Genomic DNA, 17,447 nt, shown 5'->3' with positions numbered 1-17,447 from the left:
CTGTCATTTTATTTTTCTTGGTTTTTTTTGTAACATGGCTAATAGGGAAATATGTGTTGCATAATTTCACATTTATATTTGATACCATATTGTTTGCCATCTCAATGGGTGAAGGAGGGCTTTAGAGGGCTTTACGGAATTTGGAACACAATTTTTAAAAAGGATGTTAAAAATAAATTATATATGTAATTTTAAATCTTCTTTAATATCTTTGATCTTTCAGGAAGAGATCCAAAGTCTTTTGCCTAAGAAGCTACAGAGCCAATTATTTCATTTAGCTCTGTGCAATACACATCTCATGCCAAAAGCATTTTGGAATATGCACTTATGAAGCAGTAAGGCTTATAAAAGGCCCTATTAACTTGGATGATAAAATGTCCTTGAATTTAATTGCAGTTGTATAATTTTCTCACTTTCATTATGAGAGAAATGGTTACCTGTTCACTCAGTTACCAAGTATCACTAGGAAGTTTTTTTCCTCTTAATTCCTATCTTTCCAAAGTTATTCTCACCTTGTAAAGAGAAGGAAAACTGCCACAACTTGGTTCCTTTCATTTTTTTAAATAACGTAAAACGGTCTCTACCATATACTTGCTTTCCATTCATGCAAAAATAGACAAATATTTTATAAAGTACTAGAGAAACCTGGGCCAGTATTTTAAAACTCTTTATATGACTACAATACTATGCTTCACTTAAGTATAAAAGCGAACACATCTGTAGTTGACAAAAGTGTAATACGAAAAGCTGGTAAGTCAGAAGTTATCAACTATCATAGAAAAAATTTTAAATTACTAGCAAAAGAAATGTGAATTAAATGATCTTTAAGATTTTACATTATACTCATTAAATTAAAAGATAATAGCAGATGAAAAGAATCAATGCTTAAGCAATTGGGTGAAGGCAGACAGGGTTAAAAAAAAAAAACTGATGCCTTTGGTTTTTTACATCACATTCATTTTCCAATATACCTTCTGCTGCCACACCTACCTCTATATCCTGCTCTCCACCCCCAGCCACTGAACCCTCCTTTGTAACAACAAAACACAGTTAAATAAAAATGACACAGTGTGGCATCAAGCATTGCAGTATTCTCCTACCTTTTCTCCACCATGAGGAGATTTGTTTCATTATTTATCCTCTGGAACCAATAAATTTTTTGTATTTAATCTGAATTCAGTTGCCTTGTATACCAATACATTTTAATTGGAGATGTAGATGATTCAAGTGCTTTGGAAAACAATTTAGAATTACGTAAGAAAAGTCGCCAAACTTTAACTCTTAGTGGGCATATATTCCAAAGAAGACAAAAAAGAGAAATATCTGGAAAATGGAAACAAGGAGGGTGCTTATCTTATGGAAAATGAACAAAATATGGTATATGGATGTAAAGGAATATTATTATGCTAAAATATATAAATATGAGAAAAAGAATTATGGAAGGTTTATATGAACTGATGCAGGGTGAAAAAAGTAGATTGGGAAAACAATATACACAATCATTACATTAATAATATGAAGGCAACCCTAAAAGGCAGCTGATCTGAGACTAAATGTAATTACTAATTTCTATTTCAGGGGACACATGATAAAGCATACTTTCTTCTTAGCAGAGAGGGGATAAATCTTTGGATACAAAATGTTGTAAGTTTTCAGATGTGTTAGTTTTGTTTAATAATTTTTCTTTGTGAGGAAGGGCATTATTGGAGCATATCAAGAAATTGCTATGATGTAAAATAAGTAAAAAGAAATAAGGACTCACCTTGTGAATATAAGAGAATCTGCATTTCTAGAAGAACGCATGTGAAAACCTGAACAAGATTCTCCAATCCTAGAAGTTCAAAGACTTCCCAAAGAGGATAATCTGAAAGTGGGAGTTCATTAGGTCCAGGCCTCTGGCAAATGACAGGCTCATAAACACCATAAAATTTTAATGACCTCCCTGGAGGTGGAAGGGGTACCTCATAAAGAATGTTATGGATATAGCTCTCAAGAGGCAAGGGTGGGGGCTGCTGGGAGCTAACTGCCTTATAAAGCTGAAGGAGAAATTTCTTGCAAGCTTGCATGAATGGTAGTGGAGTGATCAGACATATACTTTTTGAAACATACAGTGTATCTCTGCTGATGTCATAGGAGTTGTATCGCTGGAGTTTAGCAAGTGAAGTTGCATCTCCTTCATCAATATTGCTTGTGAGGGAATCCATACTGCAAGAAGATGAGGCATAGATACTACTGTAATGTTCTGCATTATGCATCTGGTAGAGTGTATGCATTGCTGTGCAGATCTGCTTACTGGTAACCTCTTCATAAAAAGTAAGAACAAAACCATATGTGCGGGAACCATCTTCTCTGGTAATTATAAATGAGTGGAACTGAGGGTCTTTGTTATCCATTTGAGTTCTGAAGGATAGTCCTTTAGGCATACAAAGCTGTGGAAAAAAGAAAACACAATCAGAATCTATATATACTGTCATCTCAAAACAAGTTCCATAGATCTGTCGTTTTTAAAGAGCTAGGAATGAAATGTCATTTTATTCACCATTAACACTACTTCAATTAAAAGCAATCTTCATTTTACTTATAAATGAAATTATTTTTTAAAGGAATGTAAACAACATGAAAAACCTTCACGGAGTGAGAGAACAGAAAGAACACTAAAATAGGGGTTGGAAGATCTAAGTTCTACTCTTAGCTTCACCTCTTACTACTCATGTTATTTAGGGTAACTTAATATTTCTAAGCCTCAATTATCTACACCAATAATCTAATAATCTTGCTCTGACTACATTAGGTTGATGATAATGATGATCACATGAGAGAATATTTAATATATTTAATATATATTATATATAAATATAATTTAACAAAATATGTTTAATAAAATATTTTTGATTTGTAAACAGTGATAAAGTCCTGAAGAATAGATATCAGTGAAAAGGAAAAGATTTGACATTTTCCCACATAAAATGCTGAATGAGGGTAATGGTAAGGGTTACTCTAAGCATCACTGCTGGAGATGAGTGGAGCCAAGATGATATTAAAAAAGGCAGGGACTTGTCTGAGCTCTCCCAATTCTCCAAACAACTTTAAAATAAGCCTCAAAATGAACTCTCGAGCTGCAGAACCAACAAAAGGATATAATGAAACTATTTTCCAGTCTGAGACAACTTAGAAGGTTGTCAGGAAAGGTCTTTTGCATTGGAGTGCAGCATGGACCAGTGCAGAGAATGCCCTGGCAAGTGTGCAGCAGTCCTTGAAGCAACTGAATTGGCAGCAGTGACTTCTAGAACTCTCAGCCCACAGATGGTAAAAAGGGTCAGACAACTGATCAGAAGAATAGAGGGGTCCCTTTGTTGGCACTGGGTGCAAGACTCTGTTGCACTGCCTATATGGGATTTAGATAACAGTCCCAGGTAAGGAAAAGTACTAGCACACTAGAACTCCTGGCCTCAGGGAAGCAGGGACCTTGGTCACAGTTCCAGGGCAGAAAAGAATGCTTGTGGTTGCTCACAGACTAGAGCATAGGCCAGGAGAGTAGTAAACATGCCTCTCCTTGGATCACACCACCTTGGAAGAACTGAAAATTTAGAGACCCCCAGAACTAGCTCTGCAAACAGCTGCACAAAAAACCTGAAGCTTAGGACAGTGCTCCCTCCACTCCAGTAGCAGAGCCCAACATTAACATAAAGTTAAAAGTCAAGAAATAGGCTAGAAAAATAAGCAAAAAAACAAACAAAAACAAAACAAAGCAAAACAAAAACCATGACTATAGAAAGTTACTATGGTGACAGAGATGATCAAAACAAACTCAAGAAGACAACAAAGTCAAAACTGCTATCCACAGCCTAAAGGAGAATGAGAATTGGTCTCAGGCCCAAAAAGTTTTCCTGGAAGTGCTCAAAAAGGATTTTAAAAATTAAATGAGAGAAGACAGAGGAAAAGTTGGGAAAAATCAATGAGACTGATGCAAGAAAATCATGAAACAAGAATCAATAGCTTGGGAAAGGAGGCAAAAAAAAAATACTGAAAAAATAAAACCTTAAAAAACAGAATAGGTGAAATGGTAAAAGAGGCAGAAAAATCCAATGAAGAGAAGAAATCTTTAAAAAGCAGAATTGGCCAAATGGGAAAAGATATACAAAGTTTTATTGAAGAGAAGAACTCCTTAAAAAATAGAATTGGACACATGGGAAAAGATGTACAAAAATTCCCTGAAGAAAAGAACTCTTTAAAAAGTAGAATTGTCCAAATGGAAAAGTAGGTACAAAAGCTCACTGAAGAAAGTAAGTCCTTAATCATTAGAATTTGGCAAGTGGAGGCTAATGTCTCCATAAGATATCAAGAAACAGTAAAACAAAATCAAATGTGAAATTTCTCATTGGAAAAGCAACTGACCTGGACAACTGACTGGAAAACAGATTGAGGAGAGATAATTTAAGAATTATTGGACTATCTGAAAGTCATGATAAAAAAAAGAGCCTAGGCATCATCTTTTAAGAAATTATCAAGGAGAATTTCCCTGATATATCCTAGGAATAGAGGATAAATAGAAATTGAAATAATCCACTGATCACCTCCTGAAAGAGATCCCCAAAAGAAAACTCACAGATTATTACAGCCAAATTCTAGAGTTCACAGGTCAAAAAGAAAATACTGCAAACATCCGGAAAGAAAGAACTCAAATATTGCGCAGCCACAGTCAGGATAACACAAGATTTGGCAGCTTCTACATTAAAGGATCAGAAGGCTTGGAATAAGATATTCTGGAGGGCAAAGGAGCTAGGATTACAACCAAGAATCATCTACTCAGCAAAACTGAGTAAATCCTTCAGGGATAAAAATGGACATTTTTATGTCCATAAACAGAAGACTTTCAAGTATTCCTGATGAAAAGACCAGAACTGAATAGAAACTCTCATTTTCAAATACCAGACTCAAGAGAAGCATAAAAAAGTAAACAGGAAAGAGAAATCATAAAGGATTCAGTAAGGTTAAACAGTTTACACTCCTACAGAGGAAGATGATACATGTAACTCCTAAGAACCTTATTATTATTACAGCATTTAGAAGGAATACACAGTTATCCTTTCCATATCACGATTTTCCACACTGCAGTTTCAATATGTTGCAGGTCAGCATAAGAAATTAAATGGGAATTTTGGGGGAGTTTTGAGCAAGCAGAAGACATGCAAAGGCCAGCAAACCAAACAGAGCCTATGACCACATACTTAACTCAAATTTGACAATAAGGTACTATAAACACCCCATAAAGAAAAAGTAAAAATTCAGACTTCTTCTCTGGTATGAAGGGAGGACCCAAAAATCTTATGTGGATTTTCCAGATTGCAGGAGCACTGTACTCCTAACCCCTGCAATGTGGAAGGGATAACTGTACATAGGCAAAGGGCATGGGTGTGAATTGACTATAATGGGATTATATCCAGAAAGCCCCAAAACAAAACAAAATTAAGGGGTGAGAAAAAGAAGGGGGAAGAGAGAGGTAGAATGGAATAAATTATCTCACATAAAAGAGGCATGAAAGAGCTTTTACAGTGGAGGGGAAATTGGGGATGTGGGGAGGAATGCTTGAACTTTACTCTCATCAGATTTGGCTCAAAGAGGGAATAACATACACGCTCAGTTAGGTATAGAAATCTATCTCACCCTACAGGGAAGTAGGAGGGAAAGGGAAAAAGAGAAGGGTAGGAGTAGGGGGTGGGACTGACAGAAAGGAAGATGAATTGGTGGAGGTGGTAGTCAGAAGTACAACATTTTTGAGGATGGATAGGGTGAAAGTAGAGAGACCAGGATAAAGGGGGGGAGATGGATAGGAATACACAGTAATCATATCTGTGAAAATTTTTTACAGCAAGTTTCTCTTATAAAAGACTCACTTCTTAAATATATAGAGCACTGAGTCAAGTTTATAAGAATACAAGTCATTTCCCACTTGATAAAATGTCAAAGGAAATGAATAGGCAGTTTTCAGACAAAGTAATCAAAGCTATATATAGTCATATAAAAATGCTCTAAATCATTATTGATGAGCAAAATGCAAATTAAAATAACATTGAGATACCACCTCACACCTATCAGATTGACTAATACGATAGAAAAAGAAAATGACAAAAATTTTGGAGGGGATGTGGGAAAATTGAGACATTAATGCTGATGGAATTGTGAACCAATCCAACCACTCTGAAGAACAATTTGCAACTATGCCCAAAGGACTATAAAACTGTGCATGCACTTTGACCCAGCAATATCACTACCAGGTCTGTATTACATAGAGATTTTTTTTAAAAAGAGGAAAAGGATCTATATGTACAAAAATATTTATAGCAGTTCTTTTTGTATGATGGCAAAAAATTGGAAATTAAGGGGATGCCTATTAATTGTGGAATGGCTGAACAAGTTGTAGCATATGATTATGATGGAATACTATTGTATTATAAGAAATGATGAACAGGATACTTTCAGAAAAACTTAGAAAGACTTACATGAACTGATGTAAAGAGAAGTGAGCAGAACCAGGAGACCATTGTATAGAGCAACAGCAATAATGTATGATGATCAACTGTGAATGACTTAGCTAGTCTAAGCAATAAAATGATCCAAGACAATGCTGAAGGACTTACAATGAAAAATGCTATCCACCTTCAGAGAAAGAACTGATGGAGTCTGAATGCATATTGAAGCATACTTTTTAAAACTTTCTATCTTTTCCTTTTTTTGGTAGGTTTTTTTTCCCCACAACATGACTAATAGGGAAATACGTTTTGCATGACTGCACATGTACAACCTATAACAAATTGCTTGCCTTCTCAATGATGGAGGGAGAGAATTTGGAACTTAAACTTTTTAAAAATGACTTAAAATGGTTTTTACATATAATTGGGAAAAATAAAATATTAACTACAAAAAATAGAAAAAATCACTGCTTACTGCTTTTTTTACATTATGGTACTTATTTCCAAAAAAAAAAAAAAAACTCTGAAAATGTCTAGTACAGTAACTGAAGCAGAGGAATGGAAACATGAAATTACAGATCTATTATCAAATGAGGAGGAACAGTGAGTATCTTTCTAAAAGGGTCCTAGTTAATGCTTTTGTTACCAAGGACATGAGGATTGTTAAACTTTGGTAATTTTTTCCAGGGGTTCCTGAGCCAGACAGAGAATATGAAAAGAGTCTTTCTTAGAACAAAATTCCCTCAGGAATGAACTTGAGGTAGTTTGGGTCCAAGGATGGGGATTTTAATGAAAGAGATCACCATAGTCCTCTGGACCAGAGTGTTTTTGGTTTTTTGGGGGTTTCTTCTGGCAAGGCAATTGGGGTTAAGTGACTTGCCTAGGGTCACACAGCTAGTGTCAAATGTCTGAGATTGGATTTTAACTCAGGTTCTCCTGACTCCAGGGCTGGTGCTCTATCCACTGTGCTACCTAGCGGCCCCTCAATATATTTTTACATATAAATGTATTAATGAGCATTTAAAGATGCCATCCCTCCCAGAATGATGATCATTCTATATTTCATATTAAAGAGTTATCCTAAAGGAATTTCCTGAAACATCAGGTTAAAAAAAAAAGAGTAATGATGAGATTAGCTGATGCCTTTCTGGAGATGATGAGATTCAAACAGACTGGTCAATGAAATACTAATACTAAACCAATAGGGACCCCTCCACCCTGGGCAAATGGGTTGAACAATGGAATAATGATGTGCCTAGATATGCACAGAATTCTGTTCTACAGCCCCCTTGTTTACATGTCCCTGGTTACCTCACCTTCTTGTCCCTGATTATCTCATTTCTCCACCCATGGCAGGTTTTCCTCTATAAGAATCCCTAGCTTCTGGCTAGTAGGAATCTTCTTTAAAGGGCTGTGACTTCCTTTAAAGAGGCGCCTGCTTGGTGTGTTACCTGGAATAAATGTCGAGACAGCCTGAGCGAATTCTTTTAAGATGACACTATGACACACATACACACCTTGCACCTCAACAATTTGGTGACCTTGCACCTCGTCAGTAAGAGAATAAAGAAATGGAAATTTGGCTAGTCCAATGGCTGGGCAGAAAGAGGCTGAAGGGGAGAGCAAGAACTCTAGAGAGTGAGGGAAATAAGAAGTCCTTCGTGTTTCGTCCCAATATTCTATTATTTCTGGTCTAATTTTTTTTCTTGCTAGTCTCTACAGCATGCTCTTCTACTCCTCCTAAGGGTTAGAGGGTTAGAGGTCTACTCCTCCTGAGGGTTTTTACATTTCAAGTTCAGGCATAGATTTGATGATCATAAGGAGCAGGTCAGTCTTTAAGTGACAAAAGGGGCAATAACAGACTGGTTCATTGATGCCCCCTTTTCCAAGAATCTGTTCTTCTGGAAGGACCTGGGGTGGGGAAGTATTGGGGAGAGGAAAACAGGGTATCATTCTCCCCTTCCAAACAGGCAGGAAGAAATAAGATATAAATTGATGATTATTATATTAAGATCTTCTTAAAAAGTAGGTGTCTTTGTTTGAAGTAAAGCACAAACTTGTGTTTGAGGACAAGTGAATTGCTTTCCTTGAACATCTATGTACTACCAAGTCTTCATTAAACATTCTATAAAAGACTGTTAGAAAATAATTTCTGTTCTTTTTAATGAGTTTGAGTTTGTCCAATACTCCATCAGTACTTGCTGAAGGGTTCAACTTGCAGTCTGGGAAGAAAAATCAACTGAACCTTGAAATCCTTTCCTGAAAGAACGTCCAGAAAAAACTGTTCATAATGTACACTGCTCTAAGTCTTCACTCCAACTCTTCATGCTTTCAATCATATGCCTGGTCTATTAATTTGATAGTACTAAAGGAATTCCCAAATCTCCACTTTTTATTTGCTCTGTGATTTCTTTAACTGCAGTTCTCCTTCTCACAGAGAAGATAAATTACTCATTCATGCCTTCTCAAATCCCTATACCATTGGAGAAGAACAAAAACAAAAACAAAATCCATTCCAGCCTAGGAAACGCATTTAAGGTACTAGGTAGGAATTAAGGGATTCTGTAAAGAAATAAAACAAATTAGCTACACATTAGGGGAAGAGAGGAAGGCAGGGAAAAAGTCTCAGGACTTATCCCATTATTATTTTGTTGATTAGATTTAAGAAAATGTTTGAGAAAATGATTAAACTTAAAAACAAGTCCTGCATTTTCAGAAAGCCAGCTATTAAGTATTTACCAGCTTACTCCTAGGTCTACTTTCTTTTATAATCCACTAAAAGAGGTTTGTTCAAGAAATCTTGACAGATGCCTATAAAAAATATGATTTCAACAATTTCTGCATATTTGCTTACATACCAGCAGTTTCAATGACCTCTTCTATAATTGCTATAGTTATCACTATTAGAGTTTTAAAAAGAAAGATAGAGAGAATGACGGTGACACAACCAACAAGATAGAGGATTAAACATTTTCTTTGATCCTCTTGACCTATCAAACCTCTTCAAATTTGGAATTATGTGAAAAAGATACAGCAATTCCAGCTATCTCCACAGTCTAACAGTGCTGCTTAAACTGGGGGTCACAACCTCATGTTGTGACCCCCAGTTAAGAAGCACTAAAGGAGTCAAGAGTAGAAAAAGTTTAAGAAGCCCTAGTCTAGAAAACCAAGAACTCAATTAAAAAAGCAGAGTAGAGAAGGATAATTCCTTACCCATAATGTGCTTATTACTAAGCACCCTCTCTCCCATTACCCACCACACTCAGGTAGCAAGGCTGCACAAACCGACCCACAACTTATGGATTCACAACAGTACTCAACCCTATACTGCCCTCCCCCTACTTCCAGTGCCTCAGAAATCCAAAAGTCTGAATCTAGCTGAGGCAAAAGAGAATGTGGGCAGCGCTTTGCTGCAGCAGAGCTCAGCCAGAGAACTGAGGAACTGGGGCAGGACATGGGTCCCTAGTGGAATGTTGTCATTTCATTAAGCCTGAGGTAAAGAGCCCCAGCATTCAGCCAGGAGCAGTTCTGTCATCCTCCAGAAGTCCTTTAGGGCAGAGAACAAGGCTAGTTAATCATGAATTGTGCAGTGTGAGAGGAGTCTGAGAAAGAGAAGATCTCAGAAAGTGAGCAATATTGACCTGTAAGGAAAAAAGAAAGACTGAAATTACCAAAGATCTCAGGAGGAATAAAAGTCAATTAAAGACCTTGCACATAAGGTAATAAACCAACAAGAAGATATTATTAACAGCAGGGAATATGACCTCCTGATCAGCTAAAGAATCCAGATATCTATGAGTAAATATTGCAAGACAAAGGAAAATGAATCAAGACTGTTTGAGGCAGGGGACATTGTGGATTTCCAAGAAGAGTATAGAATAGCAGAATGTTCCTTAAAGAGAAATAACAGTTGTGAAAGTAGAATTTATGGCCTGTACAGCAAAAATAATTTGCAATATAGAAAAACTTGAATCCACAATAGAAAGTTTCACCAAAGAAACAAAAGAATGACCAATTGGGAATGCAAATACATGGAAATGAAGTACAATACAGAGGAAGGAAAGAAAAAAAAAGCAATAATATTAAAAGAAAAATAATGGAGGTAAAGTCTAGACAGTGGAATAAGAGGAAGTCACAGTGAATCATTTTTCTAGTCCAGCGAGGCTAAGGAAAAAGGGGTCTAGCCAAGAGTACAACCAGCCCGGAGCACTCCAGAGCCCAGGGACTAAAATAGAGCCAAGACTAAGCACCAGGGTAGGAAGTATTGGGGCAGAAAGAGATCCCAGGAGATCCTTAATCTACTACAAGGTACAGAGAAGAGTGCCGTTTGGAAGTCTATTGCCCACCACCCAATTCCAGGTCAAGATCCAGAGCAGGGAGGAGTACTCATAATTTTCTTTATATTGAAATCAGCCCTACACAGCTGATACAAATGCAACCTGGTCATGTTTTATAATCTTTTTAATATGTTCTTGTAGCTTCTATACTATTATTTTATTTTATATTTTTACATCAATAATCATCAGAGATATTGATCTATAGTTTTCATTCCCTAACTTTATTTATATATCAAGAACATATTTGTGTCATATAAGGAAGTAGGAAGAATCCCTTTTTGTCCTGTTTTGCAGAGTTATGTCATATTGGAATTGTTTTTTGAATGTTGAGATAGAATTTATTTGTAATTCTATCTGATCTTGGGGTGGTTTTAAATTAAATAATTTTAAATAATTTATTTATTGTTTTGTTGACCTATTATAATTTATAATTTTTAAAAAATATTTATTCATTTCATTTAAGTTATCTATTTTATTGGCATATGATGGGACAAAATTTTCTGAAAGTTCTTTTAAGTCTTAAAATGCTGTGAATTCTTTTTCCTTTTTAACAAAATTTGTTATTCCTTTCCTTCTTAACCTGTTTATCTATTTCATTAATTTTGCCCTTAAAAAAACAAACAGTTCATGGATTTACTTATCAATTAAACTTTTTTTTTTTGCTAAAAATTTTGCTACTGTCTTCTTTGATTTTCAGGACTTCTGGTCTGCTATTTAGTTGAAGTTTGTTTTTTTTTTAAATGAGTTGCATTTCTAGTATTTTTATTTGCATTCCCAGTTTGGTGACCTGTTCTTTCGCTTTTTTACTGATGGGTCCACTTAGAGATATAAAATTTCCCTTAAAGACTGCTACAGATGCATCTCAAAATTTGTGGCATGTTGTTTCATGATTATAATTTTGTTTGATAAAATTTTCTATAATTTTTATGATTTTGTTCTTTGACTCACCAATTCTTTAGAATTAAATTATTTAGTCACCAATAAACTGTTAATCCCTTCTACAAAAACCTTGTTATATGAATGTAATTTTTATTGCATTACAAAGTTTTTATGCCCTGAAACTTGGTCAATTTTTGTAAAAGTGCCATGACTAAATAAGAAATATGTAAATTTTCTGTTGCTATTTAAGAACTAGAGATCTGTCATGTCTAATTTTTCTTAAGTTCTAATTCAGGTCTTTCACTTCTTATGTTTTTTGTTAGAGCTACCTATGTCTGAAGGGGAAATACTGAGGTCCCTGACTATCAAAATTTTACTTTGTTTCTATCCTTACAATTTGATTTCGTGCTTACATGTTATATCATTCTGTGCATATATATTAAGCATTGATATTTGTTTTTATCTCTGATGCCCTTAAGCATAATGTGGTTCGTCTACTTATCTTTTTATTGTTTCTATTTTTAATGTTGTCTTGGCTGAAATCATTATTACTACTCTAGCTTTTTAGTTCACTTGAAGTATAATAGATTTTATTTCAGCCACTCATTTTAACTGTGTGAATATTTTTCAAGTCCCTTTCCACTTCAATATTCTGCTCAACTATCAAGGTGATTTTTTAAAATGTAGGTCCAACCTTGCCACCATCTCCCCATCAAAGAACTCCAATAGCTCCTTATTCCTTCAAATATAAACTCCTTAAACTCCTTTCTTTGGCATTTAATGTTCTTCATAACCTGACCCCTTCTTTCTTTTCTACTCTTCTTAAACTTCTATGATCCAATTTCACTGGCCTACTTGCTATTCTTCCCATATTACATTTCCCATCTCTGTGCATTTACCCTGGTTCTCTCCCATGTCTGAATGCTCTGCCCCTTTACATATGCCTCCTACTTTCCCTGGTTTCCTTTAAGACTTCCTTTTGCAAGAGGCTTTCTGCCTTTCTCCTCCCAGTTGCTAGTGCTTACCTCTTTCAGATTATCTACATTCTCTCTCTCTCTCTCTCTCTCTCTCTCTCTCTCTCTCTCTCTCCTCTTCCTCCATGTGTACATATACACATAATATAGCTACACATACACATATAGATATATCTCATAGACATATCTTGTATATGCTTAATTATTTATATGTTGTTTCTTCCATTAGAATGGATGCTCTTTGAAGGCAGGGATTGGAGTTGGTTTTTTTTTATTGCCTTTCTTTGCATCACCTACGCTTAGCACAATCCCTAATTTATTTAATAAATATTTATTAACTGTCTAACAATTTCACCAATTCATTATAACCTCCTAATCTTTTCATCTCACCCTGTGTTTCAATCCTCCAAAACTATTCTCTGTTTTAACTACAATAACTAGTGAGTAAAACCTTTCTAGCTTTTCCTGGCCACTAGTACCCCTATTCTGGCCTTACTTTACTCCCCTCAAAATACCTTTAATCCAATAGGTATCCAGTTCAAATTTCTATATCCATGTTGCTTAACACCATTGGGGGAAGTCACCCAACTGTGTTTAGGTCCACTATAAATTTATATTATCTAGTGTGACTAGTGTGTACTCACTATTACATGCTGTAAGGTAAATTTTATTATTCTTTTTTAGATAATAGGATCCTAGATACTAGTTCCCAGGATTTCATATTGTAAACAATTTCTGCTGCAACTGCGCAGTGAAATATAAGGATAAGATAATGTAAACATTTGAGTTATTCTGTAAATAACCTACTGCGTCTGCACAGTGCTAAGTCATCAGGATATTGCTAAAGTTAATGTAAATTTGTGAGATAATTGCTGGCAAATTGCCTTCTTTGTATGCTCCCCTATAAATCAAGTGAGCACTGGTCAGTGGGTGGGGATTTGGGGATTTGGAGAATGCATAGAGGAATGCATGTGTGTCTGTCTCAACTGGCCTCCACTGAGGCTTAAGGGGAAGTGTACTAGCTGAAATGCTCTATGTATCTTGATTGGCCTCCATCAAGGCTTGGGGGGATTTGTGAATGTGTTTGCCTCAACTGGCACCCATTGGGCTTAGGGGGGAGTGCACAAGCTGGAATACTGTGCTGCTTTGACTGGCCCCCATCAAGGTTTAGGGGAATGAGATAGGAGCTGTGTTCCTAAGTAAGGGTTGTTGTCCCATTCTCACCCCTGTAGAAAAGTAATTAGGGGAAGCTGTAGGAGTTGATGCTCTCATTATCAGCAACCCACTTGAGAAGAATAAGAATAATTAATTATTTAACCCCTCCGAAGCTGTCTTCCTATCCTTCGGGCTGCCTAGATCAAGAGTGTACCTGCTAGAACCCCTCCTGTGTTAAACTTGTGTTACACAAGCTCCAGAATGTTTCCTACAATCTTTGTTCCAAACCTTCTCTTCTCTCCTCAAACCACCTATACCACTTCCAATTTCTTGCTTATCTGACCATTCTTGCTGTTTTTGTAGGATATCGTCCACGTCTTGTCCCTATGCATGGATGTACCACAAGGTTTTGTTCTAAGCCCTCCTCACTCTAACTCTTCCTCACTGATCTCATCAGTTCAAAAGGTTGGAAGTGGCTCTAACACCAGCATTCTCTAAGTTCAAGTTCAATAATGGAATGAAATTAGGAACTCAAAAGTCACTGAACAATTAACAAAAGGATTACTTTGCTGTAACACATCAAGGATGTGCAACAAGGACATAGTGGCACTTAGCTTCACTGTATGCTGCCCCCCTCATTTTGCTATGGAAATGTTGGGTCATCAGGGCAATATATAGAGAAGGATATGGTGATTCTCATGGCCTTTAGTAATCCACTAAGTCTGCGGGGCCTAGATTCCACAGAGCTAGGATTTTTTATGTGCAACCTTGCAGTAGGGAGGCTGATATCAATTAGTTCTTTGGGGCTGCTTGGTTTCCTTTTAGGGAAAGCTAATCCCTGGCACAGGAGGGATTAGAAGGATGATCCCAGGTCTATGTCTACTTTGTGGAGGGAGGAAAGGAGAAATTACCTCAGGGAAGTACTGGTAAATATCAGTCCTATCACACAAGGGTTCAACTATTGTCTCTTGCAAATGACTTTCAAATCAACAAATTCAATTCTCATTTATTTCCTAAGCTGAAGTCCCATATGGCCAACTGCCCACTGACCTCTCCAACTGCATATCACAAAAGTAACTCAAAATCAACATGGAAGTCATTATCCTTTCCAACCAATTCAATCCTCCTCTTACATTCTAAATTTTTTTCCTAAGGGCACCACCATTCCACTAGCATTCTTCTAGTTACCCAGGTTTCCAATTTAGAATTATTCACAACTTATCACTTTCATCCTCTCCCCCATTAACCAGTCAGTTACCAAATACTGTCAATATTATTTTCACAACAACTTTTACTACCATCTCCCTCTCTCCAAATATACCAATGCAAGTCTTTTCTTGCTACTTCCACAGACTACTAAAATAGCCTTCTAATTTTTCTTCTTGCTTTCAACTCCCTCTTCTTGAATCCATAATGCAGTCCACCATCAAATTCATATTCCTCAAGTATTAGCCTGACCACGTTACTCCCCTGTTCACTCCATTGCTTCTAAGATAAAATAAAAACTGCTAGCCTTTCATAATCTAGCTCCAACCTATCTTTCTAGGTGGAGAACACATTACTTCTCATCACATATGACATTCCATTATCTATTTCCATGACAGTAGCTGTTTCCATGACTAAAATTCTCTTCCAGTCTCATCATTTCCTACCTGGCTGCTCTCCTGACTTTATCACTGTCTCCAGAAACTCATCTTCATGCAAGATCACATCAACTCTGATATTCACACCTCCTCAGTACCCCCTTTCCTCAGTACCTTCTCTTCCTCTGGTTGGAGAAAGTGGAGGGCAGACATCAGAGAGCTCTTACCAGGTCTTCATTTAAGGAATGGGTCCAGGCAACCATCTTGTCATTTCCAGTTTGGCTGCAGGACTTCATCATGCTCACCCCGCCTTTGCCCCCCCCCCCAGATATCCTCCCTTCCTCCTACCTCCTTCACCACTTTTTAGCTTCTTTTTATATATTGTCTTCCCTTATTGGATTGTGAGCTCCTTGAGGGCAGAGACTGTCTTTTGCTTTTCTTTGTGTCTCCAGTGCTTAGTACATGGCCTCGTACACAGGGAGACATGTAATAAAGGTTTACTGACTAACTCTTCCTTTTTCAATTCTGACTCTTGTACTTCCTTCAGGACTCAACACAAGTACCAAGTCCTATGAGAAGTCTTTTCTGATTTCCCTAGTTGTCAGTGGCCCCTTCAAAATTAAGGTATACATAAAAAATAAACGTGAAGTATTTACTTATCTGTGTGCATGATGACACCTTGAAGTTAGGTATTGCCTCAGTTTTACCTCTCTTCAGTACCTAGCACAAAGCTTGGCATACAATGAGCACTTGCTAAATGCTTAATGAAATGAATTGCTTACTTCTAGTTGATGATAGTATCTACGTGTTAATTAACATGAACTCTTAGAAAATAACAGTATAAGAGTAATGATTAAAAAGAAAAAAAGGTGAAACTGGATGACTAGCAGACATCTTGAACTCAACAGGTCCAAAGTTGAACTCATTTTCCTTTCCCCTAAACCTTCCAAACCTCTTCTACCTTCATCATCACTGCAGAGGGCAACACAATCCTCCTAGTCCTTTGCTCACAACCTAGGTGTCATCCTCGACTCCTCCCTACCTCTCACGGCTTTCCCCACCCCGCAACATATCCAATAGGCCAAGGCCTGCTGATGACACCTGTGCAACATCCAGGCCCTCATTGTCTCACACCTAGATTATAGCAACAGCCTGCCGTTTAGTCTGTCTGCCACAAGTCTCTCCCCATTCCAGTCCATCCTCCATTCAGCTATCAAAGTGATTTTCCTAAGGCGCATATCCAACCACGTTACTTCTCTACTCAGTAAACTCCAACAGTTCCCTGTCACCTCAAGGATCAATAAAAAATCTTCTGTTTGGCATTCAAAGCCCTTCATAACTTGGATCCCTCCTACTCTTCCAGTCTTCTTACACCTTACTCCTCTCTATGTACTTTTTGATCCAGTGACACTGGCCTCCTGGCTGTGCCATGAATAAGGCATTTCATCTCTTGGCTCTAGGCATTTTCTTTGTCTTCTGGAATACTTTTCTTTCTCATCTTCACCTACTGCCTTCTGTGGCTTCCTTTATGTTCTAACTAAAATCTCACCTTCTACAGGAAGCTTTTCCCAACCCCTCTTAATTACAGTGCCTTCCTTCTACTAAATATTTCTACTTATCCTGTATATAGCTTGTTCATATGTATTTGTTTATTTGTTACTCCCTCTATTACACTGTGAGCTCCTTGAAGGCAGGAACTATCTTTTGCTTCTTTTTCTATCCCGAGCACTTTGCACAGTGCCTGGCACATAGTAATTACTTAATAAATGTTTACTGACTGATTGATTGACAAGAAAAATACATACCATATTGACTGCATCTTGATCAAAGGGGTTCCATTCTACATTCTGAGGATAGTGAGCCAAAACTTTGGACTTGAAAGTTCTTCTCAAGGGACTTCGGTCAAAGTTTTCTCCTAGGAAGAAACAAACAAGTTTTTGTTAACAAACTAGTGGCTTTTAAAAACTATTGTGATAGAGTTGTGTTAGCTACATGGACATTAGAAGTTTGCAGTTAAATGAAAAAATAATAGCTTAAAAAATCTTGAAA

At 36.8% G+C, this 17,447-nt stretch overlaps 1 protein-coding gene across 1 annotated transcript in view; it reads right to left on the bottom strand.

The window, feature by feature from the left end:
* The window catches only part of DENND5B (DENN domain containing 5B), a 197,427-nt gene that overhangs the window by 99,539 nt on the left and 80,441 nt on the right, over positions 1–17,447 (bottom strand). Inside the window, exons 2-3 of the mRNA XM_027844379.1 lie at positions 17,204–17,313; positions 1,763–2,429 (exon numbers count right to left, since the gene is read on the bottom strand). Of these exons, the coding sequence (XP_027700180.1) occupies positions 1,763–2,429; positions 17,204–17,313 (777 nt within the window). The remainder of the gene's footprint in view (positions 1–1,762; positions 2,430–17,203; positions 17,314–17,447) is intronic.

This window comes from Vombatus ursinus, unplaced genomic scaffold, assembly GCF_900497805.2.
Source record: "Vombatus ursinus unplaced genomic scaffold, bare-nosed wombat genome assembly UNPS02014941.1, whole genome shotgun sequence".
NCBI classification, from domain to species: Eukaryota; Metazoa; Chordata; class Mammalia; order Diprotodontia; family Vombatidae; genus Vombatus; species Vombatus ursinus.
The sequence above is the reverse complement of the archived record's forward strand: the minus strand, read 5'-3'. Positions and strand labels throughout refer to the sequence as shown.